Source organism: Oncorhynchus kisutch, linkage group LG20 (assembly GCF_002021735.2).
Source record: "Oncorhynchus kisutch isolate 150728-3 linkage group LG20, Okis_V2, whole genome shotgun sequence".
Lineage (NCBI taxonomy): Eukaryota > Metazoa > Chordata > Actinopteri > Salmoniformes > Salmonidae > Oncorhynchus > Oncorhynchus kisutch.
In genome coordinates, this window is record NC_034193.2 from 31,935,508 (window position 1) to 31,957,021 (window position 21,514).

The 21,514-nt window shown below is 41.8% G+C and overlaps 1 protein-coding gene across 5 annotated transcripts in view; it reads right to left on the reverse strand.

Annotated features, from left to right (window-relative positions):
* Nucleotides 1-584: 584 nt before the first annotated feature.
* Nucleotides 585-21,514, reverse strand: part of LOC109865572 (fibroblast growth factor receptor 2) — a 98,782-nt gene continuing 77,852 nt past the window's right edge. For all 5 annotated transcript variants that reach the window (XM_031799140.1, XM_031799139.1, XM_031799137.1 and 2 more), the window contains 5 exons: nucleotides 20,977-21,099; nucleotides 12,292-12,362; nucleotides 5,132-5,269; nucleotides 4,384-4,489; nucleotides 585-2,204 (listed from right to left, as the gene is read on the reverse strand). In XM_031799140.1, the coding sequence (XP_031655000.1) occupies nucleotides 2,040-2,204; nucleotides 4,384-4,489; nucleotides 5,132-5,269; nucleotides 12,292-12,362; nucleotides 20,977-21,099 (603 nt within the window). In that variant the 3' untranslated portion in view covers nucleotides 585-2,039. The remainder of the gene's footprint in view (nucleotides 2,205-4,383; nucleotides 4,490-5,131; nucleotides 5,270-12,291; nucleotides 12,363-20,976; nucleotides 21,100-21,514) is intronic.

Genomic DNA, 21,514 nt, shown 5'->3' on the forward strand with positions numbered 1-21,514 from the left:
TCACTGACTTGCCTAGTTAAATAAAAATGAATAAAATAGTGAGATGGAAATTTAAAGGTAATTTCCAATTGAGGCGATATATGCAGCATGTACCGTGAATGTAGTCTCTGTGAACGCAGGAACATTGCATTTATACATTTAAATTGTGCCAAACCACAGATCTTCCGCGATACAGATTGAATCGAGCCCTTATTCCTTTTAGCTCCTAGAGGAGCAAAGGGCCTCAACAGTGCACCTCCAGCGAACCCTGTTCTGGGCAATTTTCCTAACTTCATTCCAGGCCCTACAACTAGACACATCATTCCCCCACCCCTCCTATAGACTGGCAGGCAAAATTATTAATTTGGTGATACTTTAACTCAGTTTTTTTATGCCATTGTCTTGCTGTATGTTGCTATTAATGTTATTTCTTTGCTTATAAGAATACAGTGCCATTAACTATATGAACACAGCCATTATCAATTAAATTGATAATAAATATAGACATTCTCAGACCTCTTTTCTCTCTCAAGGACATGACAAGATAGCAGAAACTAGTAACGTTTGACTGAATAGTGTGATTACACAAAATAGAAATCAACATACTTGTTTTTCCATCTTTAATTTTGCAAATGTGTCAAGAACACTAGCAAAGAACATCTTAAACTTGGTCCAGTAGAAAAAAAAATACTTGAATGATTTAATACTTTGTTTTTCAGCTTTGAACCCTCTGGTGTGAATTTGGAATCTTACAGATTGCTAGTGGGTGGTTCCAAAATCATTTTTCTTTTCAATCATATATAAATATCCAGAAATCATATAATTTCGAATGCAAACCTAAGAGTAAAATGACTGGATAGAAACTGCATTATCTACATAAGGGATTAGCAGACAAAATGTACAGTACACTACTAAAAATAGCTTTTGTTTCTGTTACCTCTGAAAGAGAATTTTAAATTACGATAATAAACATAATGGATTATTTATTATTTAATATCAGCATCATTAATAGCATATCTTTATTACTATTTCAATTTTTTTTCATCTTTTTTTTTTTGTAAAAAAAAAAATCAATAAATTAACAAGCTACCTCTTTCCCTGAAAGCCAATACTCCACTGTGTCATTGAATGAGAGTGTGTGTGTTTTGTGTGTGTGCGTATATGTGTGTGCATGCCTATATTTGTGTGTGTTGTGTTTAAAAGAACACAAGTGAACAGAAACATAACCTGGGTGATGACACACCAGTCTCAAACCCAATGAGGGAGGAGGGGAGAGGGGGGATAATTCTGGAGCATACAAAAAATAATTCACTGTAAATATATAATATATATTTATACATATTTGAATATATTTACAAATATACCCAGCCCTATATACTGTATATTATTTTTCTCCATAATAATAATAAGTGTGTGGACTTATCAAGAGAAAGTATAAAGAAACAAGACAATATTACAAAATATAAAGAAGAGGCAGTGTCTGTCTGTAGGCGCTCTTCTCCTATTCATCTGTTTTTGTTAGTTGATTCTTTCTTTCAGTCCTTTCAGTTTCCTATTTTGTCATCCTCTTTTTGAGTCCCTTGTTTTTTCCGTTCATTACGGTCCATATTTTCCCTCTGGGAACAAGCAAAAGTCTTGGAATGCCAGCCAACGGAATGGAATCATGAAATGCAAAAATAGTAAATTCCAAACTCTAGTAGAAAACAACCGGAACAAATAAAACGGCAAGAGAGGAGAGGAGGTGGACCCTTGGGAACAGATATTCATTCAGTCAAACAAGAGGAACACTGATGAAGGGTCCCGGTCCTCTTCTTAAGACCTTGAACATGTGTATGAATGTGTGTGCAAATGTGTGTGTTCAGTTCTAAAAGCAGCACTGCCACCAGCCCAGTCCCATCTGGGTCCGTTAGTCCATTTGGAGCCAGAGGGGGGTTGGGGGCCAGGAGGTTTGTGGGGTTGGTGGTGGGGGTATATTTAATTTTCTCTCTATGGAACTGTCGCTTTGTGGGGGGGGGGGGGTCAGGCTGGAGCTGGATGGGGGGGATTGAGGAGGGGAGGGCTCATGTTTTGATGCCTCCATTAATGTGCTGGTACTTGGGGAGGCAGGGCTGGTCTGGCAGGGGGTCATGGGAGAACACGGAGTCGTCACCGGAGGAACAGGAGCTGTGTGTGTCCTGGAAGCTGGGAGAATACTGCTCGGCTGGGGCACACAGGTCCAGATACTCCTATACACAGACAGGGTGAGAAGGTAGAACTATTACACTCACAGGTTTAGAGGAGTGAGAGAGCGGAGAGAGAGACAAATGGAAAATACTGAAATATGAAATAGAGACAGGCATGAAGACAGTTTCAGGAGGACAGTGATGGACATGTGGAGAGTATCATTTTCATTATTTTATTTATGCAAGATATAAACTATTCCCAAATCACGCTGGACGGATTTATGAAAAATGTTGGCGCCAGGAGAGCAAACGATTTGATACCGGATCCGTATGAAAATATGTGGATGAATAATACTTCATAAATGGGGCGTGGGCTAGAGAGAGGGGAACTGTCCAGCACAGTTCACATAGAGCAAAAGTGAACGAGAGAACAAGAAAGAAAGAGAGGGGGAAGACCAGAGAGATAAAAGAGAGACCAGTGAGAAAGGGGGAGAGAGAGGTAGAGAGAGGGTGTGGAGTCCAGAGAGAAAGAGAAACCGGAGAGGGAAAAGACCAGAGACAGCGAGAGAGAGAGAAAAATATAAGACCAGAGAGTGTTCAAACTAAGAAGGGGGGGCAGAGAGAGAGGGAGAGAGACCAGAGAGAGAGAGAGACTGTGCGAGGGATATCCAACCCTGGGCTTCATCCATACCGCTCTGCTTCACAGCACTACCCAGCACAATTAGAACAAACCTGACATCTGAAATTGGAACGTGGGTTTGAGCGCAATAGGAGAATGACTGAAAAAATATATATCCCAAAAGCCAAGGAAAAGATAAACGTACATTTTGTTATTGAAGACATGCTCCGTAACTTTGGCAACTACTAAGTATTTTTTAAACCTCCTGCTTTGAGCTGGATGTGCCAATCTGTAGTTCATACATCCATAATCTATGATCAGAATTACTGTTTTACCTCAATTAGCCACAACATTTGAAAGCAAGGGTTTTTCTGGAAGCTGTGCTGTGCCATTTTCCCTACATTTTCCCCCATGTGTGCCAGCCCCCTTGCAATTCGAGTTCTAGCCAATGAGCTTCAGCTCCTGGCCATTTGAGTGGCAGCTAGCAAGATGAACACACAGCAGAGTGAGAAGAGAGAGCAATGACATGGTGCATATATCTGCACATATGTGACATAGTAACCATTTTTGGCCCTTAAGTTTATTTAAAAAAAAATTGGCACAAAAGTACTGGAGAATCTCTAATGTTAGTTGTAAAAAACAACTTGAACAAGCATTTTGCAGTTGTTTTTGCTCTTTTCATCTTCATCCCTGCACCCTCCTCTCTCCTTTTTCTCTTGTCTTTTGTGTCAGTTATTGGAATAGTTGTGAGGTTAAGAAATAGTTGAGAGTGAGTGGGGAGGAAGAAGAGAAGCGTTGTTGGTGTTTGAGCATTCTTATAAAAACGAGTGCTGGCTTCCATTTCTCAGCTCAACACAAGGCGTCTCACATTACTAAAGAGCGGTTAAAAAAAAAAGGAAGGCGCTTTATTACATTTCAAAAGTTCAAACACTGAAACACTGAAGTTGGAGCTTTTGGCATAATCTATGGCGGCCCAGTCTGAAGCCAGACGAGCCCTGACATATTTCCATCCACAGCCCCTCTTCAGGCCCGCGCATGGATATCACACACAACAGGAGGGGAACGGAAAGAAACACAAGCCATTATTCTGAGGCGAGGAATAGCTCAGAGTATCTTTTGATGATTTGGCAACATCAGTGGGCCATGGCCACTGCTCTGGGGCCTGGTTTGAATCAAGCAGCCATTTTCTGGTCATTGTTAAGGTCATGTGTCAGCCAACGCAGGATCCTTCTAATGCTTTTCAACATTCTTGGTTAAAAAAAGTGTTGATCAACTTTGCTTGCCCTGGCAATTGGAGTGTCCGTGAGCCTGTATAGTGTGCACTTTTTTCCAAGCTTTTAGGAGAGAAGCCTGACATGCTTTTACATCATACTTCTCATTGACCAAGCACTTCCAAGAATACAAGGTCAGCATGGTTGAGGTCAACTCCTTTTAAATTCAGTCAATTCAGGAAGTAAACTGAAATTCCAATTCCATGTTTACTCAATGCTTTTCAACAGAAAAAAAGTTTACTTCCTGAATTGAAAGGGAATTGACCCCAACTCTGGAGGTAAGTGAATTGCTCTGGCTCCAGATTCTAGATATGAAAAGGTGAAGCGGAATGACTCTGGTTTGTGCCCTCACCTCATTCGTGGCCAGGGTGAGGATGCGATCTAGATCCTCCACCAGCTGCTTGAAGGTGGGCCGGTGGGAGGAGATGGCATGCCAACAGTCTTTCATCATCATGTACCTGCGAGAGAGAGAAGAGAGAGAGAGAAACAAGGAGTATGAACGGTTAGTAAAAGAACTTCATTGTTTTTCTTTCCAAAACACATGCCATGCCACCCATTCAACAGACTGATGCACATTTATAAAACCATTGTCCAATTGCCTGTCAAAAGTGGGTGAGATGATAAAGACTCATTTATCTGAGCCTAGGTGTCAAGGTATGAACCAGCCAATCCAAACACAGAGCTATGCTGGTTCTATTTCTCTGCACACTCCTCTCTGCACTCTCCGTTTAAGACAAATGCACGCCAATACCAATCCTATCCTAGGTCTGTCTGTCTCCACTGTAGATTTCACTGTTTCCAGTACAGCGTGAGACCATTAGGCCCGACAATACCGGTGCAGGCAGTGACATTATGTGCTGTGTAACTGGAATGGGCCCATTGTGAATGACAACATTGATACAGGCCCAGGCCAGCTGTGTAGGATCATGGATCTGATGGAGATGGGGTGAGGGTGGGGACCCCAGTAGGGTTTGTGTGTGTGTGCACAATTGTGTGTGTGTGTGAGTGTGCACATTTGTGCGTGTGTGTGTCTGCCTGCATATATATGTGTGTGTGTGTGTGTGTATATATGAGATAAAGTGAATCAAATAGTATTATACAGCTCATTGGTGCAGTTGCCAGGCTTGTCCATACGATGGCCCTCTTTCAACAGCTTGAAGAGCTCCTCTACGGGGATACCAGGGTACGGAGAACCCCCCAGGGTGAAGATCTCCCACATCAGCACCCCAAATGACCAGCTGGGAAGAAAAACACAAACACACATATTCAACATTAATGCTTTCATTACTATTATCATGTTATGCATCCATTGATACATACATACATACATACATACATACATACATACATACATACATACATACATACATACATACATACATACATACATACATACATACATACATACATACATACATACATACATACATACATACATACATACAAGTGATAACAATTGATGGCAATGAAGTATTACTTCTTTTTTTTTACACGATTTCAACTGCTACTGCTCAGAGAAACAAAGTGTTGAAGGGTAACTATATCATCCCATTGATTCCATAATGTATTATAGCACCCGCAGGGAATGGAGGCATACACACACACACACACACCAACACGCCTACCTTAGTGACCCAAAGAGGCCACAACACAATACAAAGACACCGTGATCTTTTATTTGCTCCTGTGGTTATCTCTCCATCGATCTGTTGACATAACTGGACCTGCGTTTGTTCTCTCTTTCTATCTCTACATCTCTCTGTTTGTTAACACATCCCTTTGCTCCATTCAATGGCACTTCGTATCCATCGCTCACCTATTGTCATTCCACTGGCCCATGTAGATACAGTTGAAGTCGGAAGTTTACATACACCTTAGCCAACTACATTTAAACTCAGTTTTTCACAATTCCTGACATTTAATCCTTGTAAAAAATTCCCTGTCTTGGGTCAGTTAGGATCACCACTTTATTTTAAGAATGTGAAATGTCAGATTAATAGCAGAGAGTATTATTTATTTATTTCATCACATTCCCAGTGGGTCAGACGTTTACATACACCCAATTGGTATTTGGAAGCATTGCCTTTAAATTGTTTAACTTGTGTCAAACGTTTTGGGTAGCCTTCCCACAATAAGTTGGGTGAATTTTGGCCCATTCCTCCTGACAGAGCTGGTGTAATTGAGTCAGGTTTGTAGGCCTCCTTGCTCGCACACACTTTTTCAGTTCTACCCACACATTTTCTATAGGATTGAGGTCAGGGCCACTCCAATATCTTGATGTCCTTAACTTCTTTGGTAGGGGGCAGTATTTTCACATCCGGATGAAAAGCATTTTATTTTATTTTACCTTTATTTAACTTGGCAAGTCAGTTAAGAACAAATTCTTATTTTCAATGACAGCCTAGGAACAGTGGGTTAACTGCCTGTTCAGGGGCAGAACGACAGCTTTGTACCTTGTCAGCTCGGGGATTTGAACTTGCAACATTTCGGTAAACTAGTCCAACACTCTAACCACTAGGCTACCCTGCATGCCCAGAGTAAACGGCCTGCTACAAAGCCATAAAAGCTAGAATATGCATATTATTAGTAGATTTGGATATAAACCACTGAAGTTTCTAAAACTGTTTGAATGATGTCTGTGAGTATAACAGAACTCATATGGCAGGCAAAAACCTGAGAAAAAATCCAACCAGGAAGTGGGAAATCTGAGGTTGTTCGATTTTCAACTCAGCTCCTATTGAAGATAGTGGGAAATTGGTAGTGTTGCACTTCCTAAGGCTTCCACTAGATGTCAACAGTCTTTAGAACCTTGTCTGATGCTTCTACTGTGAAGTGTTCCATCGCACTTCTGAAGACAATGGAATTCTCCGGTTGGAACATTATTGAATATTTATTTTAAAAACATCCTAAAAATGGATTCAATACATCGTTTGACATGCTACTACTGACTGTTATGGAACTTTTTGACATTGTCTGCTTTTAGTGAATGAGCTTTGTGACGTTGGATTTGTTTACCAAACGCGCTAACAAAAGTAACTATTTGGACATAAATTATGGACATTACCGAACAAAACAAACATTTCTTGTGGAAGTGGGAGTCCTGGGAGTGCATTCCGACGAAGATCAGCAAAGGTAAGTGAAGATTTATAATGCTATTTATGACTTTTGTTGACTGCATAATATGGCGGATATATTTGTGTCTTGATTGGGCTCTGAGCGCCGACTCAGATTATTGCATGGTTTGCTTTTTCCGTAAAGCTTTTTTGAAATCTGACACAGCAGTTACATTAAGGAGAAGCTCATCTAAAATTCCATGCTTAACAGTGGTATCTTTTAGCAATGTTTATTATGAGCATTCCTGTAAATTGATGTGGCTCTTTGCAAAATCAAAGGATGCTTTGGAACTTCTGAACGTAAGGCACCAATGTAAACTCAGATTTTTGGATATAAATATGAACTTTACCAAACAAAACATACATGTATTTTGTAACATGAAGTCCTATGAGTGTCATCTGATGAAGATTATCAAAGGTTAGTGGTTAATTTGATCTAAATTTCTGCTTTTTGTAAATCCTCTCTTTGGCTGAAAAAATGGCTGTGCTTTCTGTGAATAGGCACTCACCTAACATAATCGTTTGGTTTTCTTTCGTCGTAAAGCCTTTTTGATATCGGACACTGTGATATCGGACATTTACAACAAGTGTATCTTTAAAATGGTGTAAAATACATGTATGTTTGAGGAATTTTAATTATGGGATTTCTGTTGTTTTGAATTTGGCGCCCTGCAGTTTCACTGTCTGTTGAAGAGGTGGGACGCTACCGTCTAACCTACCCTAGAGAGGTTAAGCCATTTTGCCACAATTTTGGAAGTATGCTTGGGGTCATTGTCCATTTGGAAGACCCATTTGTGACCAAGCTTTACCTTCCTGACTGATGTCTTAAGATGTGGCTTCAATATATCCACATCATTTTGCTTCCTCATCATGCCATCTATTTTGAAGTGCACCAGTCCCTCCTGCAGCAAAACACCCCCACACCATGATGCTGCCACCCTTGTGCGTCACGGTTGGGATGGTGTTCTTCAGCTCCCCCTTTTCCTCCAAACATAACGATGGTCATTATGGCCAAACAGTTCTATTTTTGTTTCATCAGACCAGAGGACATTTCTCCAAAAAGTACGAACTTTGTCCCCATGTGCAGTTGCAAACCGTTGTCTAGCTTTTTTATGGCGCTTTTGGAGTTGTGGATTCTAACTTGCTTGCGGCCTTTCAGGTTATATCTATAGGATTAGTTTTACTGTTGATATAGATACTTTTGTACTTGTTTCCTCCAGCATCTTCACAAGGTCCTTTGCTGTTGTTCTGGGATTGATTTGCACTTTTCACACCAAAGTACATTCATCTCTAGGAGACAGAATGCGTCTCCTTCCTAAGTGGTTTGACGGCTGCGTGGTCACATGGTGTTTATACTTATGTACTATTGTTTGTACAGATGAATGCGGTACCTTCAGGTGTTTGGAAATTTCTCTCAAGGATGAACCAGACTTGTGGAGGTCTACAATAATTTTTCTGAGGTCTTGGCAGATTTCTTTAGATTTTCCCATGATGTCAAGCAAAGAGGCACGGAGTTTGAAAGTAGGCCTTGAAATACATCCACAGGTACACCTCCAATTGACTCAAATGATGTCAATTAGCCTATCAGGAGCTTCTAAAGACATGACATGATTTTCAGAAATTTTCAAAGCTGTTTAAAGGCACAGTCAACTTAGGGTATGTCAACTTCTGACCCACTGGGATAGTGATAGTGAATTATAAGTGAAATAATCTGTCTATAAACAATTGTTGTGAAAATTACTTGTGTCATGCACAATGTAGATGTCCTAACCGACTTGGCAAAACTATAATCAAGTCAAATCCAATTTTATTGGTCACATTCACATGGTTAGCAGATGTTAATGGTAGCGTAGCGAAATGCTTGTGCTTCTAGTTCCGACCATGCAGTAATATCTAACAAGTAATCTAACAATTCTGACAACTACCCTTTACACACAAGTGTAAAGGAATGAGTAAGAATATGTACATATAAATATATGGATGAGCGATGGCCGAAAGACATAGGCAAGATGCAGTATAGAGTACAGTAGAGATTTGAGTCAGTATGTTGGCTGCAACCACTCAATGTTAGTGATGGCTGTTTAACAATCCGATGGCCTTGAAAGAAGATGTTTTTCAGTCTCTCGGTCCCAGCTTTGATGACCCTGTACTGACCTCGCCTTTTGGATGATAGTGGGGTGAACAGGCAGTGGCTCGGGTGGTTGTTGTCCTTGATGATCTTAATGGCCTTCCTGTGACATCGGGTAGTGTAGATGTCCTGGAGGGCAGGTAGTTTACCCCCGGTGATGCGTTGTGCAGACCTCACTACCCTCTGGAGAGCCTTACGGTTGTGGGCAGAGCAGTTGCCGTACCAGGAGGTGATACATCCCGACAGGATGCTCTCGATTGTGCATCTGTAAAAGTTTGAGAGTGTTTTTTGTTGCGCATTCTTCACCACGCTGTCTGTGTGGGTGGACCATTTCAGTTTGTTCGCGATGTGTACGCCAAGGAACTTGAAACCTTCCACCTTCTCCACTACTACCGTCGATGTGGATAGGGGGGTGCTCCCTCTGCTGTTTCCTGAAGTCCACGATCATCTCCTTTGTTTTGTTGACGTTGAGTGTGAGGTTATTTTCCTGACACCACACTCCGAGGGCCCTCACCTCCCTGTAGGCCGTCTCGTCGTTGTTGGTAATCAAGCCTACCACTGTAGTGTCATCTGCAAACTTGATGATTGAGTTGGAGGCGTGCATGGCCACGCAGTCATGGGTGAACAGGGAGTACAGGAATGGGCTGAGAACGCACCCTTGTGGGGCCTCAGTGTTGAGGATCAGCGGGGTGGAGATGTTGTTTCCTACCCTCACCACCCGGGGGCGTCCCGTCAGAAAGTCCAGGACCAGTTGACGAGTTTGGAGGGTACTATGGTGTCAAATGCTGAGCTGTAGTCAATGAACAGCATTCTTACCTAGGTATTCCTCTTGTCCAGATGGGTTAGGGCAGTGTGCAGTGTGATTGCCTCTTCTATGGACCTATTGGGGCGGTAAGCAAATTGGAGTGGGTCTAGGGTGCCAGGTAGGGTGGAGGTGATATGATCCTTGACTAATCTCTCAAAGCACTTGGAAGTGAATGCTACGGGGTGATAGTAGTTTAGCTCAGGTACCTTAGCTTTCTTGGGAACAGGAACAATGGTGGCCCTCATGAAGCATGTTGGAACAGCAGACTGGGATAGGGATTGATTGAATATGTCCGTAAGCACACCAGCCTGCTGGTCTGCGCATGCTCTGAGGACCCGGCTAGGGATGCCGTCTGGGCCGGAAGCCTTAACACATTTAAATGTTGTTCTCACGTTGGCTCCAGTGAAGGAGAGCCCGCAGGTTTTGGTAGCAGGCCGTGTCGGTGGCACTGTATTGTCCTCAAAGCGAGCAAAGAAGTTGTTTAGTTTGTCTGGGAACAAGACATCGGGGACCGCGACGAGGCTGGGTTTTGTAGTCCATGATTGACCCTGCCACATACCTCTCGTGTCTGAGCCATTGAATTGCGACTCTACTTTGTCTCTATACAAAGCTTAGCTTATTTGATTGCCTTGGAGGGAATAGCTACACTGTTTGTATTTGGTCATGTTTCCGGTCGCCTTGCCCTGATTAAAAGCAGGGGTTCGCGCTTTCAGTTTTGCGCGAATGCTGCCATCAATCCACGGTTTCTGGTTGGACGGTAAGTGTTCCACCTGGCCAACTTCCGGTGAAATTGCAGTGCGCGAAATTCAAATAGTAAATTCATATATTTAACATTCTTGAAAATATGTGTTATACATCAAAATAAAGTGTAACTTCTTGTTAATCCAGCCGCTGTGTCAGATTTGAAAAAGGCTTTACAGCAAAAGCACACCATGCGATTATCTGAGGACAGTGCCCCGGATACAAACACATTAAAATAATTTTTAATAATTTTATAATTTAGGATATATAATTTAATAAAGAAACCGATGAATTCCTGAAGCTGTTAGTTCGTATGTCGATTATTTATCACACGGAACCCGCACACATAGCCTAGCCTTGAGAGTGTTGCGTGAAGCAGCTCACTGAAGACCGACAAGAAGGCTTAATAAAACATGCATTATTCTCTATGTGGTAATGCATACTTTTTTGCAAACATTTTGGGGGGAGATTTTTTTCTAAAGGCTATTACAACAATTCAATATAAAATGTAGGTCCGTGAAAATTACAATTAAGTACTGGAAAAAGTCCCTGAAGGTCCTTGAATTTGACTTGTCAATGTCTGTATGAATGCTGTAGGCTACTTGCTCAGCCCATATTAAAGATAAAACCACCTGCTATTGAAATTACGTGTGCATCATTCGCTTTTCTGCCAGATCTTGACCCAGGACAGAATTATTTTCATACGGGACAGTAACTTTCAGTTGGCAATGGCTCGGTGTGCCATTGGCAAATCTACCTGAATGTCAAGCATTAATTGTGTGTATTATTTTTAATTGTTAGGTATTACTGCACTGTTGCAGCTAGAAACATAAGCATTTTGCTGCACCTGTGAACGCGTGTACGCGACCAATAACATTTATTTGATTTGAATTGGAAATGTGATTTTTGCATATCCCCCTGATATCCTCATTACTTGCCCTTTGGGGTTTTATGCTGGGTTTCATTATGAGCACTTTGTGACATCTGCTGATGTAATAAGGGCTTTATAAATACAATTGAATTGGAGTGCAGCGCAGGGGGAGGTGGGCTCTGGCCCCTTCCAGAGGCTTTGAAGACGGGCAGATTAGTAACAGCATCAGGCCGTGTGAAACTTTCCCTTTCTCCACAGACCGGCCAGTACACCCCCCACCCCCCAAACAAATCCCCCTGCACCCCCTAACTCCGCCACCACCAAATCACCTCACTAAACTCCTGTACCTATTCCTCCACCACCATCCCAACCTCTTACCCCCTCAGTCTCACTGCAAAATTTGCATCAGAAAGCTACAGCCAGTGTATAGGCCAGGGTCGTGTTCATTAGGGCACACAATGGAAAACTTTTTAAAACGGCTGGGTTTTAACAGGTTTTCTTACGTTGGGTGCCTAATGAACACAGTCTAGGCTGAGTTGCTCTTTGTAAAACAGTAAGCGAATTGTGTGTGTAAGAGAGTAAAATCAAGGTATAGTACTTACACATCACTCTGGTGAGTGTACACACGGTCAAACAGCGCTTCTGGAGCCATCCACTTCACCGGGAGACGACCCTGAGGAGGACACATACACACAGGTCAATAGGTCAAGGTCAAAAAGGTAACATTGAAATATCTATACACAGACAGACATAGGGTATTTCATGACCAATATTTCTTGGCTAATCAGCATCTTTTAATTCATGCACTCTTCCAGGTTCCTGGTATTCCCAAGAATCTCATTAGATCTGGGAATACCAATAGGGAATTCCCAGAGGTACTGTCATACGTTTATAGCAGTTAGCAAATAAACTGGGTTGCAGATAAAGACAGTTTATTGCTGCATGTCATTAAACACTGCAGCATGGATAGCAAGTGACAAGCAGGGTCAAATACATTCATGCATACTGAAGTTGCAGTGTAGGATAAATTATTTTAGAATGGGTAATAGAAAGGTAGGGGCAGATGATAATCATGATTATGATTAACATTAGTTCTGCCCCTACCTTTTTATTAGGCCTTCTGAAATAAGTCTAATTTATGCAAGACTAGAACATAGTATTGTTAAGACTGATTATCGTCATCATCACCATTACCCATTGTCTATGGCTCATGCTGTGTTGTGGTTGGTTGTTTTTGTGGTTCTTGTTGTTTTCAACTAGGCTAGGCTCTCAGTGTGTAATGAAAAGACAGCCATGCACACTAAAGGAGGATGTGCTCTACAGTGGGAATCAGATGAATGCTACTGGGGGTTTGCTATGGAGATGTCAAGCACTCTGTTGCTCTCCCTCTATTTCAGTGTCTCTCCATCTCTTGGTCTGTTTGGACAAGTGGCTATGGAAGGAACAAGAGAGGAGGCACAAACTAGTGAAGAGCCTCTATAGAAGCACTGCATTCACTGATGGCCTGGGAACCTCCAGTTAGAGAGGTGCTGGCGGTGTGGTCAGCATTTTTCATGCTGTGGGTGGGAGCGAGTGGTCAGACAGATAACTTTGGGATTGAAATATTTTTGGGTCTCACAGATTATTTAGAACAGTTGTCTTTCTTATCTATTGTATTAAAAACAGCTCTTTGTCGCAATATTTACAAACTCTCAAAGGATAATTTTGCTTCAAGCTCTATAACCTAGCTCTTCTCTATTGTGTTGGGCGTGGGAGATCAAATGTGCCTGTGTTCTCAATGAAACCTGTATGCTGTATGAATGGATGAGAAGCACGCGCAATGGTCTTTCCGTGGAGATTAACTTCCTAAATATGATAGGCTGTAGTTTAGGCTCCAACAATGACTGTATATAAATATTGATAACACATTTATTTGTGCATGCCTTCAAATTGTCCCGCTCCTATATTGAAGTTTTGCAAGATTATTTCAAAACCATTTTGTCTTTCTGTTTTGTAGGCCATTCATTATCTACAGTGCCATCAGAAAGTATAAACACATTCCACTTTTTGTTGTGTTACAGCCTGAATTTAAAATGGATTAAATTGAGGTGTTGTGTAACTGATCTACACACAATACCCCATAATGTCAAAGTGGAATTATGTTTTTAGAAATGTAAAAAATTCAAATAAATGAGAAGCTGTTTTGTTATGGAAAGCCTAAATCAGTTCAAGAGTAAAAATGTGCTCTCTTGGGTAGGGGGCAGTATATTGAATTCTGCCTGCCCTGACCCTGAGCCTGCCTGCCGTTCTGTACCCTTTTTACTCTGATCTGGATTACCGACCTCTGCCTGCCCTTGACCTGTCGTTTTGACGGCCCACTGTTCTAGTAATAAACTTATGTTTATTTCGAACCGTCTGCATCTGGGTCTTCCCTAGAACGTAATAGTACGAACTGACCTTGACTAACCCAGCAGACATCATTGAGCTGCAGCCCTCCTCCTTCCCCTGCTCTAAGATAGCGTACTTCATCACGCTAATGTCCGCGAGTGCTCTCGCCTGGCCTTCGGCACTATGGGAACAACAGTTGGTCGAATGCTTATGTCTGGAGGAGTTTGTGGCGGAGGTAAATAAAGTTTTTGATGCTCCATTGTCCGGGAAAGAGGCTGCCCAGAAGTTACTCCAGCTTCGGCAAGACTCCTGCAGTGTGGCAGACAATGCGGTGCATTTCCGCACATGCCTGGAACCCGGAAGCACTGTTCGACATGCTCTTGCACGGAGTTTCAGAGGAAGTAAAGAACGAGCTTGCAGCCTGGAAACTACGAAGAAGAGGTGATTTGATTTTGCCCGCCCAAGGATTCAACCTCAATCCGAGGCATCCCGGAAGTCCTCGATGGAGCTGTTGCCGAGAGAACCCTAGGCTACCCGAGTTCCGTCGAGAGTCTCAGAAGTCTGCCGATTCACCTCTTCCCGAGCCAATGCAACTAGGCAGAGTTAGGCTGCCTGTATTGCGGGACTACTGGTAATTTCTTCTCCACCTGTCCACTAAAAGACCAGGCTCACCGGTAGGAGCGAGTACTCTGGTGGGCCATACGGAGAACTTTTCCTATCCCCTTACTCACACCCCTTTTCATGCCATTTTGCTGTGGGGGAACCAATCTAAATCTCTCCTGGTACTCATCGACTCTGGGGCCAATGAGAGCTTTATGGACGCTACCCTTTATGGACGCTACCCGAGTTCCGTCGAGAGTCTCAGAAGTCTGCCGATTCACCTCTTCCCGAGCCAATGCAACTAGGCAGAGTTAGGCTGCCTGTATTGCGGGACTACTGGTAATTTCTTCTCCACCTGTCCACTAAAAGACCAGGCTCACCGGTAGGAGCGAGTACTCTGGTGGGCCATACGGAGAACTTTTCCTATCCCCTTACTCACACCCCTTTTCATGCCATTTTGCTGTGGGGGAACCAATCTAAATCTCTCCTGGTACTCATCGACTCTGGGGCCAATGAGAGCTTTATGGACGCTACCCTGTCGTCCGAGCTGGGCATCCCCACTCAGCCTCCCCACTCGGCATTATAGACCGGGTCATCCACAATACCACCCCCATCAACCTACAGGTGTCAGGGAACCACAGAGAGACAATCCAATTCCTGCTCTCCTCAGGTTCCCGTGGTATTGGGATTCTCTTGGCTCCAGCGATACAATCCTCTTATTGACTGGTCTGCTGGTGCCATCATGGGCTGGAACTTATGATGGCACTCCTTCAAGACTGTTGGAAAACTATTTCAGGTGAAGCTGCTTAAGATAATGCCAAGAGTGTGCAAAGCTGTCATCAAGGCAAAGCGTGGCTACTTTGAAGAATCTCAAATTGTGACCCACTGGAATAGTGAGACAGTAAAATAATCTGTCAGTAAACAATTGTTGGAAAAATGACTTGTGTCATGCACAAAGTAGATGTCCTAACCGACTTGCCAAAACTATACTTTGTTAACTTCTCTAGGGTAGGGGGCAGCATTCGTAATTTTGGATTGAAAAGCACGCCCAAATTAAACGGCCTGCTCCTCGGGCCCAGAAGATATGATATGCATATATCTTAAAATTTTCCAAAACTGTTAAAATAGTTTCTGTGAGTATAACAGAACTGATTTAGCAGGTGAAAACCTGAGAAAAATCCATTCAGGAAGTAGTTATTTTTTTGGTTTTGTAGTTTTCTATTAAATGCCATTACAGTATCCATTGACTTAGGACTCCATTTGCTGTTCCTATGCCTTCCACTAGATATCAAAAGTCTTTAGAAATCGTTTCAGGGTTGTATTCTTATAAATGAGGGAGTAAGACCAGTCTGAACGAGTGGACCCAAACGTGACACAGAGTTTTTTCAGGCGCGTGTGCATTTCTTGTTTACCTTTTATATTGACGACGTTATTGTCCGGTTGAAATATTATAGATCATTTAGGCTAAAAAACAACCTGAGGCTTGAATATAAACATCGTTTGACATGTTTCTATGAACTTTACGGATACAATTTAGATTTTTTGTCTGATTGTTTTGACTGAGTTTGAGCCTGTGGATTACTGAAGAAAACGCGCTAACAAAACTGAGGTTTTTGGATATAAAGAGACTTCATCGAACAAAAGGAACATTTATTGAGTAAATGAATGTCTTCTGATTGCCACCATATGAAGATCATCAAAGGTAAGGGATTAATTTTATCTCTATTTCTGAGTTTTGTAACTTGGCTGGTTACTGTTTGTAATAATTTGTCAACTGGGCTATGTTCTGGGCTAGGTATGTTCTGGGCTAGGTATGCTTTCACCGAAAACCATTTTATAAATATGACACTGTGGTTGGTTTAACAAGAAGTTCATCTTTAAACCTATGTAAAATATGTTTTGTTTTCTGAATTTTTATAATGAGCATTTCTGTAATTGAATTTGGCACACTGCAACCTCACTGGATGTTGGCCAGATGGTTGAAAAACTAGTTTGAGTGGTTGAAAAACTAGTTTTAATGACTCTAACCTAAGTGTATGTAAACTTCCGACTTCAACTGTATATCTTATATACACTTCGATGTTGGACATAAAAAACTATAAAATCACCAGGAAATCAGAGTGATTTTAATTTACACTGAACAAAAATATAAACGCAACATACAACAATTTCAAAGATTTACAGTTCATATTAAGAAATCAGTCAATTGAAATGAATTCATTACGCCCTAATCTATGGATTTCACATGACTGGGAATCCAGATATGCATGTTGGCCACAGATACCTTAAAAAAAGTAGTGGTGTGGATCGAAACCACCATTTGCCTCATGCAGCGCGACACATCTCCTTTGCATAAAGTTGATCAAGCTGTTGAATGTGGCCTGTGGAATGTTGTCCCACTCCTCTTCAATGGCTGTGCGAAGTTGCTGGTTATTTGCTGGAACTGGAAAACGTTGTCGTACACGCCAATCCAGATCATCCCAAACATGCTCAATGGGTGATATGTTTTGAGTATGCAGGCCATGGAAGAACTGGGACATTTTCAACTTCCAGGAATTGTGAAGAGATTCTTGTGACATGGCGCCAGATTCTTGTGACATGGAGCTGACAAGGTACAAAATCTGTCGTTCTGCCCCTGAACTGGCAGTTAACCCACTGTTCCTAGGCCGTCATTGAAAATAAGAATTTGTTCTTAACTGACTTGCCTAGTTAAATAAAGGTAAAATAAAAAAATATAAAAAATTACCGTGTTGAAACATGAGGTGACGACGGCGGATGAATGGCACGACAATGGGCCTCAGGATTTCGTCACGATATCTCCGTGCATTTAAACTGCCATTGATAAAATGCAATTGTGTTCGTTGTAAGTAGCTTATGCCTGCCCATACCATAACCCCACAGCCACCATGGGGAACTCTGTTCACAACGTTGACAATAGCAAACCACTCGCCCACACAACACCATACGGTCACCGTAACAGCCCTACATTCACGCTGCCTGCCATCTGCCCGGTACAGTTGAAACCGGGATTCATCAGTGAAGAGCACACTTCTCCAGCGTGCCAGAGGCCATCGAAGGTGAGCATTTGCACACTGAAGTTGATTACGATGCAGTCAGGTCAAGATCCTGGTGAGGGTGACAAGCACGCAAATTAGCTTCTCTGAGATGGTTTCTGACAGTTTGTGTAGAAATAATCTGGTTGCGCAAACCTAGTTTCATCAGTCCGGGTGGCTGGTCTCAAGACAATCCCGCAGGTGAAGAAGCCGGATGTTGAGGTTCTGGGCTGTCGTGGTTACACGTGGTCTGCAGTTGTGAGGCCGGTTGGACATACTGCCAAATTCTTTAAAATGACGTTGGAGGCAACAGCTCTGGTGGACATTCCTGCAGTCAGCATGCCAATTGCATGCTCCCTCAAAACTTGAGACATCTGTGGCATTGTGTTGTGACAGAGTAACCTTTTATCCCCCCCCCCAGCACAAGGTGCACCTGTGTAATGACCATGTCGTTTAATCAGCCACACCCGTCAGGAGAAATCCTCACTAACAGGGATGTAAACACATTTGTGAGTATGGAACATTTCTGTGATATTTTATTTCAGCTCATGAAACATGAGACCAACACTTTACATGTTGTGTTAATATTTTTGTTCAGTGTAGAAAATCTGTTCCCAAGTAAGTCACTCGCATAAATAGAGCTATATGTGATATTGCTGAGCAATTAACCATTTCATTTTTTTTTTAAACAACTAATTGACCGTTGGTTTAATTCTTTTGAATTCCATTTATTTTGTTTTTTGATCTAGAGATAAATCAGATCCAGCCTGAAGTGTGAAATGTTGTAGCGATTGTAGTTTCAAACAGGCCAATTTTCTACATAGCTTAGTGCATAAAATGTGGTAATTAACTACAATGACCATACTCCATTGCACATCTACTTGCCCGGTCTGTGTCTCTTTTATGACCGCTTCTATGGAAGAGTGAAGAGTGCACGATTGCTGATATAGAGAGCAGCTGTTGCTTCGCAAGGTATTTCTACTTGAACATACATGATCTAAGTGATTGATAGTTGGTATTCAGCAGTCATAAATGTATGCCTTATTTACTTTGAATAACTACAAAATACTACTTTTGTCAGACAGCACAGGCAGCAGCTGTATAGAGATGAGATAATGACATGGAATGAAATTAAGTAATCAAATAAAATATACACAACTGAAATCTTTTTATTTAGTAAAGTGATGTGAATAAATGATGGCTAATCAGTCATGTGCAATTACTACCATCATGGGACATGTATTCATTGTTTTATTCTGCGTTGTTACAGCATTCAACCCACATAATGCATAGTGCATTTAATGTTTAAAAACATTATTGAAACCGAAATTGAAAACCGTGATTATTTTTTCATTTTTTCAAAAAGCACTAATCCAGACCTGCCAACCCTTTCCAACTTTTTTAGAGTTTGGGGTTTTCTTCCCCCCCTGCCTGCTCGTGCATGCGCTGTTTGTGAGTCTGATCGCAATTATAAAAGGTTGGAATACATTCTTGACAACATTCCATTTACACATATGGTAAAAGTCACTAACAATATCAAATAAGAAAGAACACACAAATAACCTTTATTCTTGGAGATTACATGTACAGTGTAGAATGGATATAATTATATATAAAGTTTTTCTTAGCTCATGCCCCCAAGTTTAGTCTCTGTAGTAGAGGAACGCTTGTCACCTCTCAAACAGGGCCAATCACAAGGGCGAGCTCACAAGTATTGGCTTTTCAGACACGGTTCCTATTCAACACTAAAACAAATGATTGCATCGACACAGACCGCAAACTGGCTACACAATGGTCAAGTAGGCTACTACAAAGGGAATCTGACCGCTGTTCACTAGAAGAGTCTGGTGTTTCAGCCTATGTAAAGGTGCCTATTGTATTTCTATGCAGAGCATACATCATTTCAGATTTTCGTAATTGATAAAATCTCAAATCGAATGCAAAGGCATTTTAGAAGCATTGCCGCTAATACCGGACACTCATTCATTCTTCATCGCGCAGTCTTCTAAACTCCCGACTCCATTTAATGCCAAGAAGTTAATTTTTTATTTTTTATTATAGTTTTGTAATGCTTCTTGTGGCGTGGATCATAATTACAGTTACAGTCTCGGGTTGCGTGATCCTCCTAATGTTACATGGAAAATACAACTAATGGGATGCAGAATTAAATTTATGTCACACTTGCACAAATGCAACCGGTTATTTTTCGTATTTGCATTTAATTCACAAGCAAATGCAAGTGAACTGCTGGCACTTTAGAGCCCACTGAATGTCCATCTTATGTTCGCTAACGTTAACTTGAAACAACTAGTGTTTACCTTTCCACAACACGCAGAGTCGAAAATGGATTTGTCTATGTGTTATGTGTTTACGTGCAGCTGACAGTCAGCGAACTCAGCATCACAGCAAACAGGAGGCGGGGCAGACACTGGGTAGCTACGTCGAATAATGATGTATTGATCTCCATGTCCGTTGACACAAACTCCGTACATGTCTGTGTGTTGCAGCTCGAGAATCGGGATGTTAGATTTATTCAGTGGATTTCTTTTTTATTAAAATGTAAATATATATATACATATATATATATCAGGCCCTTCTCATTTCTGCATACTTTTAACTCGGATCTCGTACCTACGTACATGGACAGAGATTTACGTAGTTGGTACGCAAAATGCTTGCACGTTGGCAGGTCTGCTAATCGCTCAGCAGTAATATTTGCTCTTATTCCAATGTAATCAAGGTTTGAAATGATTATGTGTTTGTCAGATACTATATCTGTTTGTGATTCGTGCGGTCAATTTGCAGTGTACAAATGATTTATAACTATGTTCCGGCCCCCGACCATCCGCTCAAGGAAAAATTGGCCCACGGCAGAATGTAATTGGCAACCCCCTGACCTACAATAACAATGCAGTATGACGGCCGGGTTTGGGACCAATTCTTGCTGGAGCGGGTGGGAATCGAACAAGAAGTCAGTGGGAGCAGGCGTGCGTGGTATGAAAAGCAGTGGGAGCGGGATGAAGGAATCAGTCCCGCACAGACTTCTACCTCCTGTCTCTGCCAAGACTGAGAAGGACGGAGGGAGGCTCAACTTACACAATACAGAAAGTAAACTGAAATTCAAATTTTCCTTAAGGAATATCGGTTTACTTCATGAATTAATCAATTGAAATGGAGTTGACTGTCACATACACCCCCTCACAACATTACAGAACACACGATACAGTATACACTCCTCAAGTGCCCCCCACCCCCCCAAGTACTCACGTTAGTTGTCTTTTTATAGTAATCGATGTTGTGGACGTCCCTGGCCAGGCCAAAGTCAGCAATCTTCATGAAGTTGCTCTCTGTGACCAGGACGTTCCTCGCTGCTAGATCTCTATGTATACACTGGATGGAGAGAAGTAGAGAAAATGGGACAGGGTGGATGGAGATATAGATGAAATTGAGAACGAGAAATAAAACTTTAATAGAAACATAAGTAAGCTATGCTAAAAATGTTATACTATGTATGTGTATGGTAAGTGTAATGAACCAGAAACATATTTAATTAACCCTTTGACAAGTATCAACAAACGTGTGTGATCATTCTACAGTGATCCCTGCAGCATACACTCAAACCGGTGTGATTAGACCGCTTATTTAGAGCATCCAGTTTCGATTGACGCAACAGTCAGCGTTTCAGCTGGCAACACTGCTTTTTCTCAGAAACATTTTGCACAAACACAGTCCTCAGAAAGTTATGTCCTGAATTTGACCAGTTTATTTTTGGATGCAATGTTTAAACATTCACAGAAGTAGCAAC